The following is a 24,721-nucleotide window of genomic DNA, read 5'->3' as shown; positions in this document are numbered from 1 at the left end:
CCTACCATTTGTTGTGTGTTTAGCAGAGACAAAAACAAGCCAGGTCCCTCCTCAGCCTCTAGGGAGTGAGGGGCGAGCTCTGCCCGTCCGCCTGCAAGGCTGAACGTTCTAACTGCCGGTGTCCCGCTTGCAGACCTCTTCATGCCTCCCTGGTCTGACTGAGGCTTACAAACCGCCTCAGAGCCATCTTTTGCCACTCTTCAGCCCTCAGTGCTTACCCTAAGCCCTGCCTCGATGATGCCGCTGTCCCACTGCCGGACTATGAGGGCCGCCCGGCTACCCGCGCCGCATAACCTCTGCGCCCGCAAGGGGCCTCCGTGCTGCCTCGGCGCCATCTCCAGGCTGTGTGGTGCTTCTGCTCCGGCTCTGCTCGTTACTCCCGAAGCGGTCGACGCACATTTTCTTATTCTTCCTTACGTGGTACCTTGAAATCTCTCAGCTTAAAGGTGCCTCTTGCCGTCCCTCCCTAGGCTGCCCACAGTCTTTTTTGCCCTCACCGCGTCTCCAAAGTGCCCCAATGCCATGTCTGCCCTGACTGCTGCCGCCAAGCTGACTCTGGAACGTGTCATCCCTCCAAACTGCCTCAGATCTGCCCTTGTTTCTTTTTTGTCCTCTCTCTTAGACCTCCTGCTGGACCATCAGTGATAATTCAGCCTAACGCCTCACAGGAGAATGACTTAAATGTTAGCTTTGGAAAATGGGGCATGCCGAGTCAGCCCCTCACTGAGGAGCATGGTTTAGCTGAAGCCCGGCAGACCTACTGTTAGCCTTCACAAAAGCCTTGATGCTGGCACAGCAAGAGCAAGCCATATCCCGACAGCCTTGGTACTGGGCTGGCAATCAAAATTTCTGATCCAGCAATGGGGGAAACCTAGTTCTTTACAACCTACATAGCTTAAGATGCCAACAACTGGTCTGCCAGGACCTGCTTCCGAAGTCAGCGTGTTGGAAAACAGCACCAGGATGTGTTTGACCAGTCATCAGAGGTGTCAGGCCCGCAGCAGCGCAATCTGTAGGAATCAGATCAGTTTGGTGGCAGCTGTACATGATGCCTGGCCTCTAAACAAAGGGATGTTTGTACATCCTCTGCCATGGATGACTGCAGTTCTCACTGTTTCAGATACTAACCTAGGGATAGGAGGGCTCTTGATGCAGTATTTAATATTCACTATTTATTTTGGGCTAACTCTGGTGCACCAAGCTGAACACACATGTAAATCTATCAGTAATGTAGGATCTAGTAGATACAGACTATACAATACAAAGGCATAATATACCAATTCTCAAAGGACTGCACATAAGTTTCCCTTTAAAAATAAAAATAAAAAAATAAAAAAAAAAAAATTACTGGCCAAAATTCAAAACAACTATGTTCCTGAATCAGTTCAGGTCGGATTGCTGCAATGCATTTTCCTGAAGCTCTCCTGAATCTTCTGCTTACCTACAACATGGCAGTTCATCAGTTCATCAGAGTTGGTCAGTGTGAGCTTATCACATCTATGCTCTGTGAGCTGGGTGCTCCACCTGCTCCTGACTGAAATTAGAAAGGTTTCAAAATGGGAATATACATTTCCTACCCTTCCCCAATCTTTCGATAAAAGTATAAATTTTCTTCTTGTTCTTTTTTTACCTTTTCTCTTTCTTGGTCGCTGTAAAAAAGAAAGGGAAGGGAAGGGAAAGAAAGGGAAGGGGAAGGAAGGGAAGAAAATAAAAATCCAGCACATTTTGGATTTAAATATTTTTTATTACAAATATAATCATTAAACAACTCACTTGAAGTGAAAATTTCCAAGAGCTACAATTTTAATCTATACATGTTGGACAGAGCCTTGGGTGGCATGGTTCAGTGTGAGGTGTCCCTGCCCATGGCAGGGGGTTGGAACTAGATGATCTTAAGGTCCTTTCCAACCCTAACTATTCTATGATTCTGTGATTCTGCGTTTGTACAGCATAACAACTGAAAAACTTAGGCACAGAAACTTAACATTACTTGTTTTGACATGAGAATTATAAAGGAACAGAAGGGTGCTATTATTCATTATTTGCATTATGAAGGGGCCCAGACAGCCCACTCAGGGACAAGTTTTCCTTTGTACCAAAGAGTACAAGAACAGAACAGAAAAGACAGTCCTAGAGCATACCTATGCAATCCAGTAATGCCTGTCACAGACAGCCATGAAGTAGCACTGACCCAGACTTGTACATCTATAAAATGTAGTGAAGGTTTGTCTAGAAATACTTACCAGAGTCCTGGAAGCATTAAACGTTTCATTAGCTTAGTCCTGTGCTTGAGCTAATAAACCCTGCCTCTCGGTATTTAGGAGCCACATATCACCTTTACCTTAATTCTAATTCATACATATAATTTAAATATGCCTATATTAGAGAGCTCTACTAAAATGAAAAGTAGCTTATTTCCAAATTCCACCTTCATCCTCTTGGATTTTCTGCCTGTGCAAAAACTGCTCTTGCTGCCACCTTCAGATGAGCCTCTTGCTACTGTAGCTTATCAGTGTCCAAATGGTCTATATGGGGAACGATGAGATCAGCCACAGATGAGAACCATGGAGAACTGGAACAAGATCTATAAAGCAAAAAACATATAGCAAAATATTTAATCTCGCTCTTGTGGAAACTATTTAGCATGTGATCTGAATGATGCAGACCATGCATGCAGACTAGTCTGGGGAGATAAAAGAAAATACCTCTTCACACAGTGTGTGTGAAGTTCATACCCACAGGAAGTCAGAAGATGAAATACTTGTAGACAAATTTTAAAGGATCATAAATTTTTATGAGTTATAAAAGCTAGAGCTAGGCCTGAGCTGTTGAGTTTAGGTCAGAACTAAAATCAAAATAGGAATTTGGCTTGGGTTACATAGAAATTAGAAATGATGGTACAGTCACTTTTTGGATTTAGGTACTCAGAGTTCAATGAACAGACTTGCATTAAACAATATGTTTGATAAAAATTTAAACTATATGTATCAAGAAATGAGTAAGTAAATAGTTATTCTCCAAAGTGTGAAGAATCCACACCAAACAGGGAAGGACTGTTACTTTCTAAAACCATCTGTAAAGAATTACCAAGGTAGTAGTGAGTGATACATGTCATATTGAATTCAGAGCAAGAGAAATAGATCACTGAACAGATCCAGTGTGAAAAAATACTGGTTTCCACTGTACTAGCTTTTTAAGCCATGCATTTGTGCAGTTCTGGTGTCCTCAACATAAAAAGTACATGGTACTGTTGGAACAAGTCCAGAGGAGGGCCACAAGGATGATCAGGGGGCTGAAGCACCTCCCATATGAAGACAGGCTGAGAAAGTTGTGGCTGTTTAGCCCAGAGAAGAGAAGGCTGCATGGAGACCTCATAGCAGCCTTCTAATATCTGAAGGGGGCCTATAAGGATGCTGGGGAGGGAGTATTCATTAGGAACTGTAGTGATAGGACAAGGGGTAACGGGTTAAAACTTAAACAGGGGAAGTTTAGGTTGGATATAAGGAAGTAGTTCTTTACTGTAAGGGTGGTGAGGCACTGGAATCGGTTGCCCAGGGAAGCTGTGAACGCTCCATCCCTGGCAGTGTTCAACGCCAGGTTGGGCAGAGCCTTGGGTGAGGTGGTTTAGTGTGAGTTGTCCCTGCTCATGGCAGGGGGGTTGGAACTAGATGATCTTAAGGTCCTTTCCAACCCTAACTATTCTATGATTCTATAATGCTATGATGCTATGATTCTATGATGGTGGGAAAAACATTATTTTTACACTTTCATTGTGAAGCTAGATTTGTTTCTGTGTGCTAATGATAAAGTGCATGAGGAAGAGTATGTATCTGAACTTGAGGAATAAATTGAGCTGTGCGGTGTTGCCGTGTCTTGGCTTTTACTGAGTATAACTAATCAAAATCTTGTATGTATTTCTCAAAACCCCAGCTTCATAAAAACCTCAGCTACAGCTTCCAGTCCTGATATGAAAATATTTAGAACATGATAAAATGCACAATAAATGTTAGAAAAACAGAGAAAAATTCTTTTTCTAGTCTTATGGTTTTGCAATCACAGGCAGGAAAGGGACATTTCATGATCTTTAATGTGTCATGATTTTTAACCTCTAGATAAGGCCTCACTGGAGAAGAGTATTGTGAATCCATGGAAATACTTTCTTAGGTGCTAGGAAAAAAAATTATCACACAATGACTTTAGCAGTGGATATATAGAACTCTATTAGATACGGAAGGTAATTAGCTGGCACATGCCCTGAATAAAAATGCTAATTATTGTCTATTACTGTCTTCTTTCCGAGTATGATCTTCATGGAAATTCATCTGTGCCTGGTACATTCAGAGTAAGATGAGGTTATTGTTGATACCTCATGTATAACATCTGTAACACCCTATAATACCCTTTGCACAGCAAGTTGAAACTGAGGTAACTTGAGAAATACCTGTTGTTTCTTTATTTTCTGTTCCAAAAATAGAAAATGACAGAGAAGAATATAGTGAAAAAGAAGGCCCTTCTAAAAAAATAAGACTTGCAGTGATTTAAACAGCATAATGGAATTACTTTCAAGAATTACAGAAAATATTAATTTCTCTAATTTTTATGGTAAATAATTTTACCTTATTTCTACCATTATCCCATACTTGGTAAATAGTTTCATATAAACAGAAGTGTCCATTATGTACTGTGTACTAACGAATTAAAAAAGAAAGTACAATGCATACTCCATAAACATGCAATGTCATTCTTTTTTCTGGGATGGAAAGCTGCATTCTTAAAGCTACTGTAGAGGCAGACAGAAATAGTGATCCATCCTGACATTCTTAGGAACATGGATTATTGCACTACTTTTCCCAATTCCTGACTCAATGGGTCTATTTTGTAACCCTGCTCCTTGGCCCCTGGTCATGCCCTCCTCCAGCACCCAGCAGCAGTAAAAGGAAGAAAGAAATAAGAAACAAAAAGGGGACCCATTGAACAACCCAGTCCCCTAGCCCAGCAGATGAAATACCTAACCCTTCCCTGTTTACACATTTTTACTTTGTTGTTTTAGATCATACATATGTTTTCTTTATAATTTATTTTTCATCATAACAAAATTAAACTGTATCGTCCCTTCCAAGTTAATGGAAAGGCATTGGAACACACAAAAAGATGCAAGTGACATCAAAGCATTAAGCATTCCAAAGTGAGAAATGTCAGAATTAAGATTATCTATTCATCATCCCCCTCTTGGTCATATGCACTAATTCATAGAATCATAGAATAGTTAGGGTTGGAAAGGACCTTAAGATCTAGTTCTCACAGCTCCTGTTTTTTATTTCAGACATCCCCTGCGTTAGTCAGTGCACAGAGAAGTAAGCTGGGGATTCATAAAGCACAATGTCTCGTTCATTGAATTGATTGTCTTAACAGACACTATGGTGTGTGCAATTATTCCTGTGGTAATGGCAATTAGAGACACTGTCAGAGGCTGGAAGTAAATGTAGAGAATGTAGTAGACATTAAAGTAGCAAAAGAGATTCCTTGCCCCAAAAGCTTTTCAAGCTAGATGGATAGAAGAGCCATGGGTTAGAAAAGCAATAGAGATCAATTTGCCCAGGGTCCTGTCCACTGTGTTGGCCCCATGAGGATTTGATGCAACTCTGGCAATAAATCTTGTGGCTCAAAAGACCATTTCTAGACAAAGTGTGGTTACGCTAGAGAGTTTTTATTCCAGCTACCTTTGACCTGGAGTGCTGGATTATTCTTTGCTGAAAAAAAGCAAGAAGAGCAATGCAAACTGGTGATATTGCCCTGGAGTTAGGTCTGTGATGGATGTCACACATTGTCACAATATAGAACCATCCCCCAGAATTAAGAAGATTCAACAGAACTTGGAGCTTAATTACTTATTTATACATTAGCAACAGTTTAAACTATATTCTAGGCCTCTCCTTTGACAAGGGAAATGGGAATATTTTTTAAACTAGTGCTTCTTAGAGGTGATGGCACAGCCTGGTTGCCAGAGATCCCTGTGATTACATCAGGTTTTACAGCTTTTGCCATAGAGCAGTCCTTTCTCTAATGGGCTCTTAGAACAATTTAATTGTTCCCTTTGATGGATTTACATTTATACATTTACAAACATACAGATACAAATCAACCATGGGATGCAATGTACCAGCATATTTGGAAAAGGCCATTCTGACACAGAAATATTAAAGGAAGGAACTTCACAAAGCTCCTTTATTACTACAACTGAGTAACCTAGAAAGAGGAAATTCCCTAAGTTTTGCTCAAGTGGCAAGTTTCACACATGACACATACACAGGGCAGCAACAGTGCACCCAGCCAGGATAGACCATCTTTAGACTCTTCCTTCCACATGTATTCATATGTAGGAATAAGTGACATTTTGAAAACAATACAAAAACATGATCCTCCCAAATTCCCTAGTCTATTCTTGCAGCTACCTCCAGCAAGCAGAATGGCAGGGGTGGCAGCTCATCTCACACTTAGAGCCAAGAATCTGTTCTTGTGTATCTTTGGTGTGTCATACTGGAGTTCTGAATGTTGACAGCTCACATGGGTACAGCCTGCAGCTTCATCCTGCATATTCTGATCCTCTTTCAAACTCTTAATACAATAGGGTCTTGAATACATTGTGAGCAGAAGAAAACAATCCCCCACATTCTATTTTGGTGTGTTGAGCCTAAAGTCTATTGGCTGGAAGCTGTCATCAGACATGACCATATGTTACTCAATGGCATTACAAGTAAATCCTAATTGAGTGCAAATTATGAAGATTAAAGTCACCTCAGATTTAGTTGTATTATGTTGAGGCAAATGTATTTCAAAGTCCTGTTTAAAATGCTGGCAATTCTCAGCACAGAAATTAACAAGCTGTCATTATCTTGGATTTTATAAGCTGTTTTAACTGTCTGGAGTTCCTTGTTTGGAGCCCTTAGTCATAGAATGCAAGAACAGTCCTTTGCAGCTCAGACTGAAAAACACCAAGGACAATATATTGTCAACAACTTTTGAAAAAAATTGAGTATTAATACAACTAAGTCATTGAAGAATCCCCTGGTATAGGCTTTCCATAAATAATGGTAAAAGACTGGATGACTGCTGTTCTAATTGTGGTTGAAATCCAAGATTCGCATTTAAGAAATCCACTGCCAGGATAAGCCAGGACATTTATAACGGGCAACGTAGTACCTTTTGGAAACAGTTAACTGATGAGGGAAGATTATCCTTGATGACTGAAGTTTATTACTGTTTCATAAGAGAGCTGTGAAGTAGTAAAGAGCTAGCTGAACTTCATCTATTGGTGCACTTCAGATGATGCACTCCATTTTAATGAGATTAAAGGTTTAATGCGGTTAAAAGGTTTTTATCTGTTCAGTGCGCCTGGATTCAACACAGAGATTTCAGCGTGATCCTCGAACAGACAGTCATTGGAGAGTTACATTCATCTTGATCAATAAGAGCTTCTGACTTCTTTCCTTCATTTCTATTCCATTCAAAGACAAAATGATCTGGACACATTTCTTCCTGTATTCAGCACTGATTATATTCAGCATACCTGCCGAGGAAATCTTTCAGCCATCTCTAGTGCTGGACATGGCTAAAGTCCTTCTGGATAACTACTGCTATCCTGAAAACCTAGTGGGCATGCAAGAAGCCATTGAACAAGCAATCAAGAGTGGGGAGATCCTGGACATATCAGATCCAAAAATGCTGGCCAGCATCTTGACAGCTGGTGTGCAGGGTGCTCTGAATGACCCAAGACTGGTGATTTCCTATGAGCCATCACCACATGCACATCCCAGTCAAAAAGCTGAAGCTTCCCCCACTCGTGAGCAACTCCTTAGTCTTATTGAGCATGTGGTCATGTATGACAAGCTAGAGGGCAATGTTGGATACCTGAGGATTGACTATATCATAGGACAGGAAGTTGTACAGAAAGTTGGAGCTTTTCTGGTGGACAAGGTGTGGAAGACACTGATAGAGACATCTGCCTTGGTGATAGATCTTCGTCACAGCACTGGGGGACAGATTTCTGGCCTCCCCTTCATCATTTCATACTTGCATGAAGCAGATAAGATGCTGCATGTTGAGACTGTATACAATCGGCCCTCCAACACCACCACAGAGATATGGACACTTCCAAAGGTGTTGGGAGAGAGGTACAGCAAAGACAAGGATGTCATTGTTTTGATCAGCCGCTACACCACGGGAGTGGCTGAAGATGTGGCTTACATTCTCCAGCACATGAACAGGGCTATCACTGTTGGGGAGAAGACAGCTGGGGGCTCACTGGACATCCAGAAGCTGCGTATTGGCCCCTCCAATTTCTACATAATGGTTCCTGTGTCACGATCTGTGAGCCCCTTGAGTAGGGGTGGACAGAGCTGGGAGGTGAGTGGGGTGATGCCATGTGTGGCTACTGAGGCAGAGCAAGCCTTGCAGAAATCCCTGGACATCCTGGCAGTACGCAGAGCAGTGCCTGGCACCCTAAGCCACCTCACAAACATACTAAATGACTATTACAGCTTAGTGGACCGACTGCCAGCGCTGCTGCAGCACCTCAGCACCTCTGATTTCTCTTCTGTGCAGTCAGCAGAGGACCTGGCCACCAAGCTCAACTCTGAGATGCAGACCTTATCTGAAGACCCCCGCCTGTTGGTCCGAGTCTTGATGCCAGGTGAAGCTGCTGTCCCCCCTGCTGAGAAGCCAGTTGCACTGGCAGCCAACTTACCTGACAATGAGCAACTGCTGCATGCCTTAGTGGATACTGTCTTCAAGGTGTCAGTGTTGCCAGGCAATGTTGGCTACATGCGCTTTGATGAGTTTGCAGATGCCTCTGTGCTTGCTAAACTGGGACCTTACATTGTCCACAAAGTCTGGGAGCCCCTCCAAAATACAGACAACTTGATCATGGACCTACGTTACAACCCTGGTGGCCCTTCCTCCTCTGCTGTGCCTGTGCTACTCTCCTATTTCCAAGATCCTGCTGCTGGCCCTGTCCATCTCTTCACAACCTATGACAGGCGCACCAACCACACACAGGAGCACAACAGTCAGGCAGAACTTCTGGGCCAGCCCTATGGGGCTCAGCGTGGCATCTACCTGCTCACCAGCCGCCACACTGCTACAGCTGCTGAGGAGTTTGCCTACCTCATGCAGTCCCTGGGCCGTGCCACACTGATTGGTGAGATCACAGCAGGAAGCCTCTCACACACCCGTACCTTCCCTCTTCTGCAGCCTGAGCAGGGAATAACCTGTGGCCTGACTATCACAGTTCCTGTCATTACCTTCATTGACAACCATGGAGAAAGCTGGATGGGTGGAGGAGTTGTGCCTGATGCCATAGTGTTGGCTGAGAATGCACTGGAGAAGGCTGTAGAGGTGCTAGCTTTCCACAAGAATATGGGAGTACTTTTGGAAAGTGCCGGACAACTCCTAGAGGCTCACTATGCCATCCCAGAAGTGGCTGGTAAGGCCAGTGCTATGCTGAGGACTAAACAGGCACAAGGAGGTTATCGATCAGCTGTAGACTTTGAGACATTGGCTTCCCAGCTTACCAGTGACTTGCAGGAGGCCTCGGGGGACCATCGGCTACATGTCTTCCACAGCCATGTGGAACCAACACCAGAAGAACAGCTTCCCAGCATGAGTCCCAGCCCTGAGGAGCTGAGCTACATCATTGAGGCACTCTTCAAAATTGAGGTATTGCCAGGCAACCTGGGCTACCTTCGCTTTGATATGATGGCTGAGGCAGAAACAGTGAAGGCCATTGGGCCCCAGCTGTTGCAAATGGTGTGGAACAAGCTGGTGGACACAGATGCCATGATTATTGACATGAGGTACAATACAGGTGGTTATTCCACTGCCATTCCAATACTTTGTTCCTACTTCTTTGAGTCTGAGCCTCAGCAACATCTCTACACCATCTTTGATCGTAGTACCTCCCACAGCACAGAGGTATGGACTCTTCCACAAGTCACAGGCAAGAGGTATGGCTCTCTCAAGGACATCTACATCCTAACAAGCCATATGAGTGGGTCAGCAGCTGAAGCTTTCACTCGGTCTATGAAGGATCTATACCGGGCTACAGTTATCGGTGAGCCTACAGTAGGTGGTTCTCTCTCAGTGGGCATTTATCGTGTTGGTAACAGTTCCCTGTATGCCTCCATCCCCAGCCAAGTAGTGCTCAGCCCAGTCACTGGCAAAGTATGGAGTGTGTCTGGGGTGGAGCCGCATATCACCGTTCAGGCCAATGAAGCCATGTCTGTAGCTCAGCAAATTGCCAACCTGCGTGCCCAGGTGCCACAGACATTGCAAACTGTAGGCAAGCTTGTAGCAGATAATTATGCCTTTGTGAACACTGGGGCTGTTATAGCATTAAACCTCACCAAGAACATCAACAAAGACAGCTATAGAATGATTAATACAGAAGAGGAGCTGGCCAGGAAGGTGACTGCCAACTTGCAAGCACTTTCTGATGATGAGCACCTGAAATTACTCTACATCCCTCAACATGCCAAGGACAGCATTCCAGGGATCATGCCAAAACAGGTACAGTTCTCTTGAATCCAGCTATGCTGATGCCAGGTAAAATGGGAGCACTGAGTCAGACATTTTGTTTCTAGGCCATATTGTAAACCCACCATGATTTACCTGTACCCAGAAGAAAAGCCAGTGACTGAGTGGATTTTGGAGAAAAGTCAGAGTAGTATATTGTGGTAGTAGATGTTAGTTCTGGATACATGCATTTTGGGAACAACATTCAGGCTGTGAATTTCTTTCAGTTGCCATCTGTACAAGCAAATATGCCAGGCTTCATGGTTAGAGGGAAGATATCTCATTGTCTTTGTAATCCTGTCTCTTTCAGTGCTATGGCTTTCAAAGCTGTAACAAATTAATGCAGAATCCCACTGGTTACAAACCAAGTTTGTAATTTAAGAAATATTTGGTTGGACGAGGGTCCATGCGTACACCACAAAACATTCAGCCACATACTTTTCAATGGACTTTTCTATATAAAATTGCTGTACCTGACTTGTATTACACAAGAATAACAGGCAACTTCTTTGGTAGTGATAGTGGAAAGTTTTTCTGATTATATCTCAGGCTCAGCATCAGACAGTTTCCCAGTGACCTAGAAATACTTTAGGAGAAGTATCTGTGTGGAAGTTATGTGACCCCAGGGAGAAATTGATTTTTAATAACCTACTTTTGCCCATGCTGTGTGGTTTGCATAACAGTCTGTGCTTTGTTCTGAGCGTGGGTATTTATGCACTGGTCTGCCTTGGCAATCTTTCTTGTCCATTGTTGTGCTGGCAAGAGCTCCCAGGAGCACTTGCTAAAATCCCATCTTCAAATTAAAGGAGGGTTAGGATAACCAGACCCCTTTCTTGGATGGAGTTAGCTTCTTTCTGGCTACTGCTCTAGTATAGCTATCAGAGATGTCTTTTCTCTAGGGATTTATAAAATTGCTTTTTGAAGAGAATGCATTTGCCTTTGCAATGAACCAGAGTATACAAAGTGTCAGGTAACCTACATGTTTTCTGGGGAAGGAAATCTGTGGGCTTCCACCCTCTGAAGTTCTTGGTATGCATAATTTAAAGTGAGCATGACCTTTGTGGTGTTATCTCCGACATTAAGTTCAAGGACAAAGTCTAAACATTGCCAGGGGAAGGCATGTTTTCCAAGTTTGTTAACCAAGAGATGCTGGCCCCGTTCTTGCCTCTAAGCTTAAATTGAAATAATTAATAAATTAAATGGGTTTTCCCTTTCATCATTCTTTTTCCTACCTACATTTCTCAGGCGTAGAAAGCTTCACTCTAAGAATGTTTTTGACAGAGCTCCCTGCTAAATTATTACCAACATCTCAGTAGTAATACATCATCATTTCTTCCCATTCTACAGTGTAGGCCAATCTTGCAGATTAGTCACTGCTTTCACTGAAGGGCTGTTAATGGATATTGTAAGCCATTTCAAACCTTTATTTAGACCTTGAATGTTGAGAACAGAATATACAGGACAAATATTTTATTTGTCAAATGATGTGAAATTCTGATCCTAATAGAGCTAATGAGAAAAAGCTACTATACTAATTAATGCCTATGTTTACCTCAGTTCTTTGTCAAGCAAAATGATTGGAAAATATTGGGAATACATCTGTAAGAAAGAGATCACATCAGCATACATGAAAATCAGGACAAATGTGAGATTTCTTCAAGGGGAAATAATGTACAAATAGCAGAGGAGAAGCATGGGTCTCTTATGAGGCTAAAATAGTTTCCAAAGGCCTATGCATTCCCTCCAGTGCTTGAGGAAATTGAGAGACAAGAGAGCAGTGTTAAAACATTTTAAGGTGAAAGAGTGAGTGAATGAAGACATGAAGTTACTGAAATAAAGGCTTTTCCTTTTGATAGAGGTAAAAGAAAATTTACGTCTTCCACATATTCACCACTGGACAGCGAAAGTATCTTCATTTCCTGCCTCGCTTTTGCATGGCCAAGAGGGATGCTTTCTGTGGAATATTTCAGGAATACCCCCTACCAATAATCCAGACAGCAAATGCCATAAGCTTACACTGAAGCTTATATGATGGCACTAATTGCATTTGGGTTTTTGGTGGTTTTTTTTTTTTTTTTACAGTCCTATAATGGACAAGGTGGCTTTTTTAATCTGGATCACATTTATTCCTCCAACACCTAAAAGCTAGTTTTTCTCTTGTGCTACCAACCTTCCAAGCCACCCTTTCCCTTGACAGTGGGATTTTCTTGATAATGACCTTGACAGTGAAGCAGATCCAACACAATTAAATGAAAGTGATGATGAATAACTGCAAGAAGGATGAGATGGGACATAGCAGACAGACAAGCAAAATGTATGCAGACCTTTGCATCTGCTACACTGGAATAGTTGCTGAAGCATAATATGGGTAGTGAATATGTCTCCTTTATGATAGCAGCAAGGTCAATGCTAGCCAGGGTTGTCTGCCGCATGAATTCCATTTCCAAAGTCAGACTTCCCAGAGGCAAATATTGTATATATTGTTTGTGATTCAGAAAATAGCATTTTGCCTATAAGGCAGAACTCTGTAAACTTGCTAATGTGCAGTTCAATAATTCATACTTCTTATTCCTCTGTTTGCCTCTCTCCAGTCATACCTTACTTCCCATACTGAAATATCTGTGTTCATGAATATCTGGGTAATGTTGGCTACATATAGAAGAACTGCTGCCTGATTTTAGGAAATGTGGTTATGTTAATTTTAAGCTACAAGACTCTCCCTGAATTACTCTTTTGACTCCTTGATAATGTCCAAATACTTTTATTACAGTCTTCACACTTAAAAGAATTTTTGTATTAATATTTTAGATAACAAGTTCTAAATTATGATCAGAGTAAGAGACAAAAATTATTCCTTTATAAAGAGAAATTGTTCCTCTATTTGAAGTCCTTTTCTCGGATAAATAATATGTATCTATAGCAGAGTATTGTAGTTGCTGAAGGAGAAAATAGTTACAGATGTTTCACCAGAAAGTAGCATAGTTTGATTATGTCCCTTCATAAATGAGTGAAATCAAAATACTCAGCCTCAAAGTGTCAAGATAGATAATAAAATTTCTACACCTGTTGCTAACAGGTGGAACAAAATTGTTGTGGTCCCAGGTGATGCTGATATATATCAACATAACCACAGTAAAGTCAGTGGAACCATACAAGTTCATGCAAGCCAAAAAGATGTCTCATGTTTAACTGTCATTGACTCTTCAACTTTTTCAATTCATGTTCATAATAGTTCAGTGGCTTGCAATGAGTATGTGTATTGTAAGAGCAGGCTTACACACCACTTTGTAGTGCCATCCTTTGCAGGGTGAAAGTACAGCTCTCACTCTGCCCTGCACTCCCTCAATAGAGGCTGAAAGCCTTGAATAACCTCTTTTAATCCTTTCCAGAACACTGTCCCGGAGGGTTTCAGCTTTTGGTTGTGGTAACCTCCCCCACCAGTCCTGGCTGTCTTGGTACAGTGGAGGGCAGGCTTAGAATTCAGAGCTATAGTTCTGAGAAAAAATGGAGAAATGATCTCTGAAAAGAAGGATGAGGTTAAATAAGAACACATGCAGGGTTCTCACACAGTTTCTAGGGTGATAGTAATTGACTGCCTAGCTCTGGGAGGAAAACAGCTTGTTTGTGGGGAGTCGTGTTAAAAAAGTATATGGGTTCTTCAGAGTTCATAAGCTGAACACAAGTTAATAGAGTCAAGTTGTTGCAGTAAAAAATAATAATCCTCAAACTGGAATGGATAAGGAGGAATATAATCACTAAAATATGTGAAGTCTTCTGCTACACTCAGCTCTAAAGAAAATTCAGCTAGAGTATATAATGTGCAGTTTTAGGCAATGCTTTTCTGGAAAGATGTTCCTCAAGTGGGGAGACAGCAGAAAAGGGGAACAGGAGTAAAGAGAAGACTGAATAAGAGTAATCTTGAAAAAGTTTAAAAGTTTTGAGTTTTTTATTCCAGAAAGAAGAAAACTGAGAGAAGACATTAAAATGGTCCTCAGTTATGTAACAGGCTGTTTCAAACATGAAGAGAATAATCTGTTCCCTTATCCATGGTAAATAGGCCAAGAGGTAATGCATTTAAAGTGTGGAAAGTAGTGAACTTAGGCTGTTTATACTAGATATTAAAAATATCTTTGTAATAGTAAGACTGGTGATGTACTAGACTGAATTGCCCAGAAATCACCCAGTGATATGGGTATTTTTAAGAGCAAGTGATAACTGGCTGTCAGGGATATAGCTGATAGTCTCAGTCCTTGAGCTGGGAGACCTACAAATATGGACAGTTCCATTCCAGCCTGTGCAGAACGCAAAAGCTATTCCAAGACAGAAAGGCACAACCCCGCCACTCAGTCCCCAAGATCTCATGGTTCTTAAACTAATCTCAGGCTTTGCAATGGCACAAGTATGTTGGCTGATAATATTTTAACAGCTGGCAGCTGACAGCACTAGCAACCTTAATGCAAATCAGCGTTACGTTGCAGTGCTCAGCACAAAACTAGGCATGAAAATACAGTCTCTATCTAAATAGATAGAACAAGTTAGGGGAGAGGTGAAAGGGAAGAAAAGAGCTAAGAGATACGCAGCTGAAAAAGTAGTTTGCCTGTGGTCGGGGTGTCAGTAGCAGATTCAGGGATGAAACTCCACGCGTGAGTCCTAAGGCAGCATTCTAGGTCCTATTTTGTGTCGCATCACTGGATCACAAGTGAGTTAGGCCACTCACTTGTGGAAGGAGACTGCAGAATAGGGCTAGAGGCCCTATATAGTTAACAAAAAAACAATTCTTCCTTGGCTTAAGTGCTGTTAGCTTGGAGGTACTTTAGCCTAGCCACATTGCTTATAGTATTCTTACTAAGGCACCTGAGGGTTTGTATTTAACATTAAGTAATTTGTATGTAAACATTGCTTGACTGAGCAGCAAGATCTTACTTTCAGCTGCATCCTGTCCCAGCTTGTCCTTGGCCAGCAAACAGTCTTGCCTTCCAAAGAAGAGTGTGCTACTGCTCTGTGAAGCTAGACTTAGCTTCTTAAGTACTGGCAACATATGGCCTATGTGCCAGTGTCATGAAACTGCAGTTTTTCAGGATAGTAACTCTCTACTGTTGGTCCAGCCTACTCACCTCTTTTGCTTAAAACTTAGGAGGCTTTCCCCACCGCCCCAAAATTACATTTTTGTAACTTCTGGTCCTAAAGCCTTTAGAATTTATATATTTCCGTACCTTCCCTGCAACCATGAAGATGAAGAAGAGTTTCTTTGAGATCCTTGTATATTAATTTTACCCCACAAGTCCCAAGTCTTTAAAAGCAACCTGCCCATCTTGAAATCTGTAATGAATTTTCAAAAATTAGCAACACTGCTAACAAGTACTAAAGTCCTCAGTGAACACGTGATGCAGTACAGTAAAAGAACAAGTTGAAAAAAGAAATTACCAGACATAGACAAAGAGGTTAATCACCATGCTAATGGGTATGCATCTAGCAATTATTGTTGGAGACAGAACTAAGAAATGTGTGTTCTGTTAAAATATCATTAGTAAATGGCTGAAAGTAACACATCAGTTATATTTATAGATGTTACCAATGAGTGATGATTTTTTTCTCCTGGGGGGACCAGTACCTCTGAATTAGATATAAGCTCTGTCAGAACAAAGCAATGCATGCTGGATATATTCTTCAAAACTGATTTGTTAATCAAAGTACAGTGGGCAGATCAAGTAGCATTGCTGTCACTGGGAAATCGATTGGAAATGACAAACTCAGTAGTGCTGGACTGATATGTTTACAGTCCAGATATAATGGTTATTTCCACAAGGTACAGTGAGAAAGAAGCATACAGAAGAGGACTCAGTAAAGTTTGCTTTTAGCATCAGGTCAACTACTGGCCAATAGGGCTTTTAAATTAATGTTTGAAATTTTGGCATACAGGAGGCACTGAATCATAAAGAATCTCGGGGCAGCTAGAAGTGTGATTTCGTGGGTAATTTTCCCCCAGGTAAAGGTAAAGTGTTTGAGCTATGTCAAATACAGCTGCATTCACACACCTTGGAAACCCTCTTTCTGCTGTGGCAGACCTGCTTTTGGCAGGAGCACATCTCCAGGCCAGAGCACTACTCATAGGACAGCAGATTGCCTGACTCCTCCACAGCTGCAGAAAGCCCAAACGCCTTCCGAATTCCAGGATATGTTGCAGATTGGGAGAACACCTTTTAGCACATGGCTCACTGCTGACTACTTGTTCTTTGGGATGTAAAAGTATGGATTGTCTGGGACTGAGACATGGCAGAGGGCAATTGATTGAAAAACAAGTATAAAATCATTTTCACAGCCAACCTGAGGAGAAAAGGCCAAACTGCTGAAGGTCACATAAGTCATATATATCCCAAAGCCTTTTCTTCTTAAGCTGAAGGAGAGTTTTCAGACACATGTATGCAAAACAGAAGTTTGGCAATAGGAGCACGCTCAGTCCCGATACATGCAGGGGTTACTAGGATAACTTTATTAGTTGGCTACACATTGCTACTAAAAAAGTCTGCTGTTTAATAACATAAGCTGAATAAAATTAAACTAATCACAGACTAACACGTGAGACTCAGAGCACATGGCCACCATAGGAGAGATTTAACACATGTCTACCTCCTGAGTATCCTAGCACATGCCCAACACATCAGGTTTCTTACTGTCAGAGGCACTGGCTAATCAAAAGGGGCTGGGGCCAACTTCACCTGTAGCCAGCAGCTGTTTGTCAGCTGAGGCTAATCAAGAGATTATAAAAGTCCTTATTTAGAGTGGAGCCTTATTTAGAAAGAACTGCTAAAAGAAACAAGTGGGCTTGGGTAGCCAGCCTGGGATAGTGGTCTATGCTGCAGGCTGGGGGATGGTTCTTGTAGCCTTCTCGGCTTGCTTGATCCAAGGAAATTCCTGTATTTTTGAAAAATAAACTGAGCCCGGACAAATAGATGCCTGATCCAGGTTCTGGGCAAGTTATTGATGCACCCTATGCTGGGCAAGCAATGCAGCAGCCAATGCTAACCTATGTTTAATATACAAAAATCTGAATATCATTTATTACGTTCCTCTAACTTGGTCTTATTCCTCACATATATCCCACCTGAACTAAACTTGACCCACAAAATTCTTTTTAAATCTTGTGCCAAGCTATCAGTGCCAGCAAATGATTTGTTTTGTTTTCCCAAACTCTTTCAGATCCCTTCCCCAGAAGCATTTGAAGATCTGATTAAATTTTCATTCCACACAAATGTATTTGAAAACAACATCGGCTATCTGAGATTCGATATGTTTGGAGACTGTGAACTTCTAACCCAGGTGTCCGACCTACTGGTAGAGCATGTTTGGAAGAAAATTGTTCACACAGATGCATTAATCATAGACATGAGGTAAACCTTTGAATGGCAAATAACCAAACCTCTTTCCAAACAGCATTTTATTTGTAACAGTGATTTAGCTTTACATGGCTTACTGTCCTGTTTACAGGCTAAAATTGGTGGGATTAAATGAGAAAAGGAAAACAGCCAAGGAAAACAGTAACAGTCTGGAAGTATATCTCAAGACAAATTGTACCATCATTTGAGATGTTTAGAACTAAATAGGAAAATTTAGGAAATATGTTGCAGAACACAATCCTGGATGTCACAGATGTTTTCTTTCTCTGATTTATTCCTAATCAAACTCTGTATGTGTCTTATATTAGTTATATATATAAAATATCTATATATGTGGCTTAAATAAATCACTGCAGGCAGTGGTCAAGTGATTGAACAGTCAAAAAAACAGACCATGAGTAAGGCTGTGTTACAACATCTAGTTTGCCATATCTGCAATGCTAAATTATCCTGGGTGATCAGCTCTGTACAGAATGACCCTTATGCACAGAGACAAAGGTGACATAAATGTACTGTAACACTCCTAGACGATGCTGCTGCAAGAAACAACTTCATATGCCTGCTCTCATCTAAGGATTCTGTTGACACTCCAGTGTGTCAACAATGCTCCAAATCTTGTGAACCAGAAGATGAGATCCATTTGCTGCCAGGTATAAAAGCAGATGAATATCACAAATACACATTTCCATACAACATTTAGGTAAATAGTTCCCTTGTTTTGGTCCAGACCTGATGTTTGTGAGCCCAGAACATTACTATTATCAACTAAAGAAGGCCTTTGTAAAATTTCATTTTTAATGCTAGAACCATTAATGTCCAATGCCACCATGGGGCTTTTGATATTTGGTAGTCTTCTTAATATTCTTCTGGGATTTGCAGCATATGCAGGAAAAGATGAGCATGGCAATGAGAGCAGAGAGACATATCTTACTGTTTGAGCAGAGGTGGCAGGGCAGCAACCAACAAAACACACGCATAACTGAATTCAAATTCGTCAAAGGTACCACCATCTTCCAATAGACTTGAGATAGGACTGGGACTACTCACTGTTGCCCCAGTTTTCTCCCAGGCTAAAACTCATATCAGGTCCAGAGGTAATAAAACAGCAAAGATGAAATCGTGTCTCAGGTACCAACTGGTATCACTATAGTTCTTTTCTTGGGTTACTTTGATTTTGGTTTGGGTTTTTTTGGATTTTTTTATATTTAATGTATTTCTAGTCATTTGAGTGTACACAAAACGCCCAGTCTCTGAAGGCATATAAAAAAGAACTCCAAGCATTTTACCTTCTGAAATTCTCCCTAAACCATCTTATGATTTTAAAGCAAGACTGATAATTTCAATTTTGCATGGATTAGCCGTAACAAATAATGTTTCTCATCTTACAATTTTTCCTCCCTGGAACAGCTGTGCCACTCATGAACTTCTGTTTTTTAACTTTCACAGCATTGAGAAGAGACACTGGTAAACTAAACAGCTTCCTTTATGTCACACAAGAAGTCTTTAATGAAGTTAAACTAAACCTTTAGCAACTTCTCAGTCATTATTACTGACTAAAGTTTCTGCAGTTTCACTCTCTGCAAGAGACTCTCAGGAAGAGCTCTCCAGCATTACTCTAGCTGTCTGCCACTCACTTCAGCTATGATGGCAGCTGCAGGAAACATGGCTCTGCTGAATTTAGCTGCCTCCTGAGCTGTGCAGGAGCAGCAGTGGGACCTCATGACACCACACCGCTATCTGGGACACACTGAAAAGGCTTATTCCAGTTCTAGCCGGTCACAGTGTGAACCCAGCATACAGCTCCTAAATACCACAGAGTAAAAGGGTAGCATCACTCTTTTGGACAGAGGCATTCTGGGTATTCTAAGCCTTTTTTGGAGGTGAAAAAATTTAGGTATGGACTGGACTGAGCAAAACTCATTTTCTAGCAGGTTTTTGGAGGAATTTCTGCATCAGTCACTCTGAATATCACCTATAGGAAAGCACTATATCTATCTCCTACTAAAAGTGATCAAAGTACAAACATCTCCAGTGCTGTATATGCTGTAGTATTAGTGAAAAGGGACAGACAAAAAATACTTTGATATTCCATTCTTTGTATTCATAGCAGGGGTTCTCCCATGACAGTTAGGCTCCTCAGTGAATTTAATCTTCAGAGACTGATACAAAACCAAAATACAACCAAAGTATGCAAACATGACTGTCCTAAATGAAGCAGCTAACACAGTCTTTAGGCACAAAAAGAAATGGCGTGATATTATAAGGTGCCAAACACCAAGTATTCCCATTGTGTGCAGCAGGAAATAAGAACACAACATTCTACAAACATGTTTCTTAAATTGGGTTTAGGCATTTACTCCTGCTGCATATGTCAGTAACAGCATGGGTTATTCAGAGTAGAATAACAAGAATCTTATGTTTCTCTGCAGATTCAGAGTCTTCGCTTACTTTCTGAATTTTTTCCAAGTTGAATCAAGTAAAAAAAGAGACTATTCAGTTTTATGTTTGCTTTTGAAGTCAGTGGTGGGCAGTAACAGTCCAAGACTCTTAGACAGGATTTTGTTTCTCTGATAATTGTACACATGCTGATAAGGGAGAATGAATGTAAACGTAAAAAATTATAGCCATAACCCCTTTCAGTACTGATGTAAGGAACAATACTTGGAAGGGAGATTTACTGTCTGCCTCAAATTTTCAATTGTTTCCTTAATATTTTTAATTTCTGAAAAGGTACAATGTTGGAGGCTCCACCACTTCCATAGCAATCCTATGCTCATACTTCTTTGATGAAGGACATAAAATTCTCTTGGACAAAGTTTACGACAGACCTACTGACTCAGTAAAGGAAATATGGACTGAGCCACAGCTGAAAGGTAAAACGTCAATTTCTTTTTAGAGTAGCTTTTCATTTCAGCTGTCCCTCCTTGGGTATTTTAAAGTCAGCCATTAGAAACTATAACTCATTTGGTGAAAGCACATGACCATCATTAATTCAAGCTGTGCAGAGAATATAAAAACAAAAATGTGCATTTCAGCCATGTTCCCCAATGCCATCTACAAATAACAGTTTATTGCTCCTAGGAATGGGGTATGTTAAGCACAGAGGTTTGTAAACTGGTTCCCAGAAGTTTAGCTCAATACTGCCTATACTGGTTGTGACTTGTTGCTTTTAGAAATTGCCAAAATTAAAAATAAATCCTGTGTTGCCTAGACCTCTTGTAATATTTATTCCAATACTCACAGTTTTATAAGTAGCCCCTCACTTTCTACCTGTGTAATTCACAATTTCAGTAGATGAAAACACCCACAATAGCCCAGTTTGCTCACAGAATGCTAGAAAGAAAGAAAAGCACGAAATTTTATTCACATGTGAGTGAGTTTAGATTATTTGGCAACTTATCACACACACTCCTCAACACACACCCCCCTCAACACACACACCCTGGCTGCTGTTTGTGAAAGTTGAAAACATGCTGTAACATGCAGAAATGGAGCTCTTGAGTGCTCATAGAGTGCAGCTAGAGTGCTAAGAAGCCTTAAACATTAGTTTTAATTCTTTTTCCCTTTTAAAGCTAAGACAGTACCAAAAAAAAAAAAATAATAATAATGGTGTCACAATGGTGGCTGCAATTACTGGCTTGGAGCATACTGAAATGTTTAAACTTTGTCACAGGCTGCAGCGTCCATCTATTTTCCCAGGCAGTCAGAAGTGGGCTGTGCTAAGGGATATGATTACTACAGGCACATCCCAGTTCCCATTAAAGAGAACAGGCAGACTCATATTAACTTCAAAGGAGTTGGATCGGATCCTGTATTATATATACATATCTACTGTGAAAAAGGTCTTCTAATGGATATTACATCTATAGAGAAATGTGAAGAGCAAAGATGGAGTGGAAATTAATTACTATGCTATAGGCCCCTCTCTTACAGTTTAGTGTAAGAATTATATGTCATACTGCAACTCACTTAAAGAATTACTTTTTAGAGCAGTTTAGAGTAGTTTTCAAGTTATCAGGTCCCAGTTATGATGCTTTGTCCACTTTTTCAAAGGAACTAAACCTCAAAACCTATCAAGGCTGTTCCAGTATATTGAAAATAGATGCAAAACACCTCCTACTCCTGTCAGCTGGTTTATGTAAGAAAATGAGATAACTTGGCTCAGATCCTAATAAGGGGTATTTGTTGAAGGGATTGGGACAAAGGCCATGCAACAGCTTCCATTTATAGACTATAAAGAGCCTGTGGGAAACCACTGTAATTATAATTTCATAAAATACCGCCTGCATAATTTTCAGGCCAACTCTCTGACAGCCATGTTCCTAGAGCAGGGATGAAACTGAAGATGCTGCTGGCTCAGCTTTGAGTATTTCTGCTGAAGGAGATGAAAATGTTGCTTTCCTCACCCACCTATACCAGTCCTATGATGAGATCTAGAACTCCTGTGTAAGTCAAAGCCACAGATGAGCCAGCAGTAGTAACCATGAGCTGGCCTCCCAGCTGCTGGAGCTTATAACAAGAAATGCAGAACAAGAGCACCACATAGGACGATAGTCTTTACAGTATAGAGGCTGGGCTAGTGTAAAAAGTGTTTTAATACCATCATAGATACAAAGTATATTTCCAAACTTCTTTGGTAATGACAGGTAGGAAATTAAGATGTTTCTTGATCCATTATGCAAATAAATCTCTGAAAATGGTTGCATTTCTCATTATTTTTGTCCTATCTGGCAGGAGAGAGGTATGGCTCTCAGAAGGGACTAATAATCCTTACCAGTGCTGTGACAGCTGGGGCTGCTGAAGAGTTTGTATACATAATGAAGAGACTAGGCAGAGCTCTCGTCATTGGGGAACAGACCAGCGGTGGCTGCCATTCCCCACAGACATATCAAGTAAATGATACCAACTTCTACATCATCATCCCCACCTCCAGATCAGTCACCTCTGCAGAGAGCACTTCTTGGGAAGGGAAAGGGGTACTTCCTCACATGGAAACACCAGCTGAAACAGCACTCATTAAAGCAAAGGAGATGCTCAGTGCTCACCTGCACAGCTCTAGATAGCCCAGTGAGGGAACATGCCCCTAGTTCTTAGGCAAAGTATGCTACACAGACACCCCCAAATGTAAACCCTAGAAAGAAGCAGGAACTTATTTTCAATCACTATGGTCAGCAATTGGTTCCCTGTACACAGCTCAAAGTGACTCTCTTTCAACACACTGACTTTCTTACCCCATTCTGTGGAACCCAGCTCTTTCTGGGCATGGTTGAGACACTTGGATAATGCACTAGGTTTTATGGATTCCTTTTCTGGCCATATATAGATTTTCATTGTTGCAGTGTCTGTTTTATAAATTTAGCTCCAACTCACTGAAGGCATGTGAGCCATCTCAAAGCATTTTTGCAAATACAGTAAAGGCTCCTCTGCTCTTTGGAAATTGTGTACAATTCCTATTTATACATATTAAAGAAGAATTAACATTAGTTGGCAGAGTCTGTTTCTGAACTGGAACAGCTAAATTAATCTCTTCACCATTTTATCATCCAGATGTACCAAAAAAAGCCACAGTATTTCAAAGTTGCCCAGACTCCTGGTATTTCTAGGTACGTGGCTGCTTCTCCCCTAGTGTCTGGCAAAGGGAGGGGGAATGAGCAAGAGAAGGGCAAAACATTGACTCTTTCACCTAGTGCCCAGATCAACAGACTCATGAAAAAGAATCGCATTTTTTTACTTAAGGCTAAAAGCAGATTGCTGTATGTTCTGCCACAAAGACAGAAAGAAAGCAGAGAAATATCCTTTGCAGTCTGCTAGCAAACTACTTACTAGGTAATGATGTATTCCAGGGCAACTAACAGAATACTGACATGGGCTTAATTAATGCACAACATTAGTTGTCTTTCTTACAATTCTTAACTATCTGTCTTTAATTATTTAATAAATAAATAAATCATAATTATTTAGCAATACACGTAACTCTAATTTAGATATCAAAATTTCTTATCTCTGTAAAATTCCAGCTGTAAAGTAATTAAGTTAGGAAAATATTCCCCCAAAATTTAGTCACTTAAAGTCTGAGTAACTGCACATTGATATTTGCTTGGTCATTTGTAAGTTATTGCAGAGTTGTGTTTTTTTTTTGTAAATTATGTTTGAACACCTGACTGCAGAGAATCTCTTTCATTATTTACAGGAAAATAATCTGAACAAAATAAACTTTCCAATTTTTTTTCTACTTGTTTGTCTTATCAACTACACTCACTGAAATCACTAACCTGGACTCTTTTTAGCCATTTTTGTGTTCTGATTTTTATGCACTAGCTAGTTGCTGAACTTCTCAGTGTTGTGAAAAATATTTCAATTAACTAAAACTCATACAGAATTTTGTGTAAAGTGATACATGTACGAAGTATGTTAAAGATTCTTAATATGGAAAAGACTGGAGTAGTCAATAAATGAGTAAACAACATTAATGTATTTCTCCTACTGTCTTTTAAGCCTCTTTAATATCTAAATGGTCCAGATCGACTGCTTTGTTTTCCTAAATACAATCAGTTGTGCTGTCATGTACAAACAATAGTAGTTGTTAAAGCCAGCATTTAAAAACTTTAGCCATTCATTCAAGGACCAAAAGCTATATTATGTGGGCACAAATAATAGCAAATAATTTCTTCCGGCAGTAATATGGTAAGTACTTATGAATAGTAACTATGTCCAGAAACTGGAATCCAGTTGAGAAAACAAACAATGAAGATGCATTT

At 40.7% G+C, this 24,721-nt stretch overlaps 1 protein-coding gene across 1 annotated transcript; it reads left to right on the top strand.

Moving 5' to 3' along the window:
* Positions 1-7,515: 7,515 nt before the first annotated feature.
* Positions 7,516-23,026, top strand: RBP3 (retinol binding protein 3). The gene is made up of 4 exons (XM_065672884.1): positions 7,516-10,563; positions 17,767-17,957; positions 20,694-20,836; positions 22,698-23,026. The coding sequence occupies exons 1-4, from the start codon at positions 7,516-7,518 to the stop codon at positions 23,024-23,026; spliced, it is 3,711 nt and encodes a 1,236-aa protein (XP_065528956.1).
* Positions 23,027-24,721: the final 1,695 nt, after the last annotated feature.

Source organism: Lathamus discolor, chromosome 3 (assembly GCF_037157495.1).
Source record: "Lathamus discolor isolate bLatDis1 chromosome 3, bLatDis1.hap1, whole genome shotgun sequence".
In the NCBI taxonomy this organism is placed as follows: Eukaryota; Metazoa; Chordata; class Aves; order Psittaciformes; family Psittacidae; genus Lathamus; species Lathamus discolor.
Note: the sequence above shows the minus strand (reverse complement) of the source record. Positions and strands in the feature narration are given on the sequence as shown.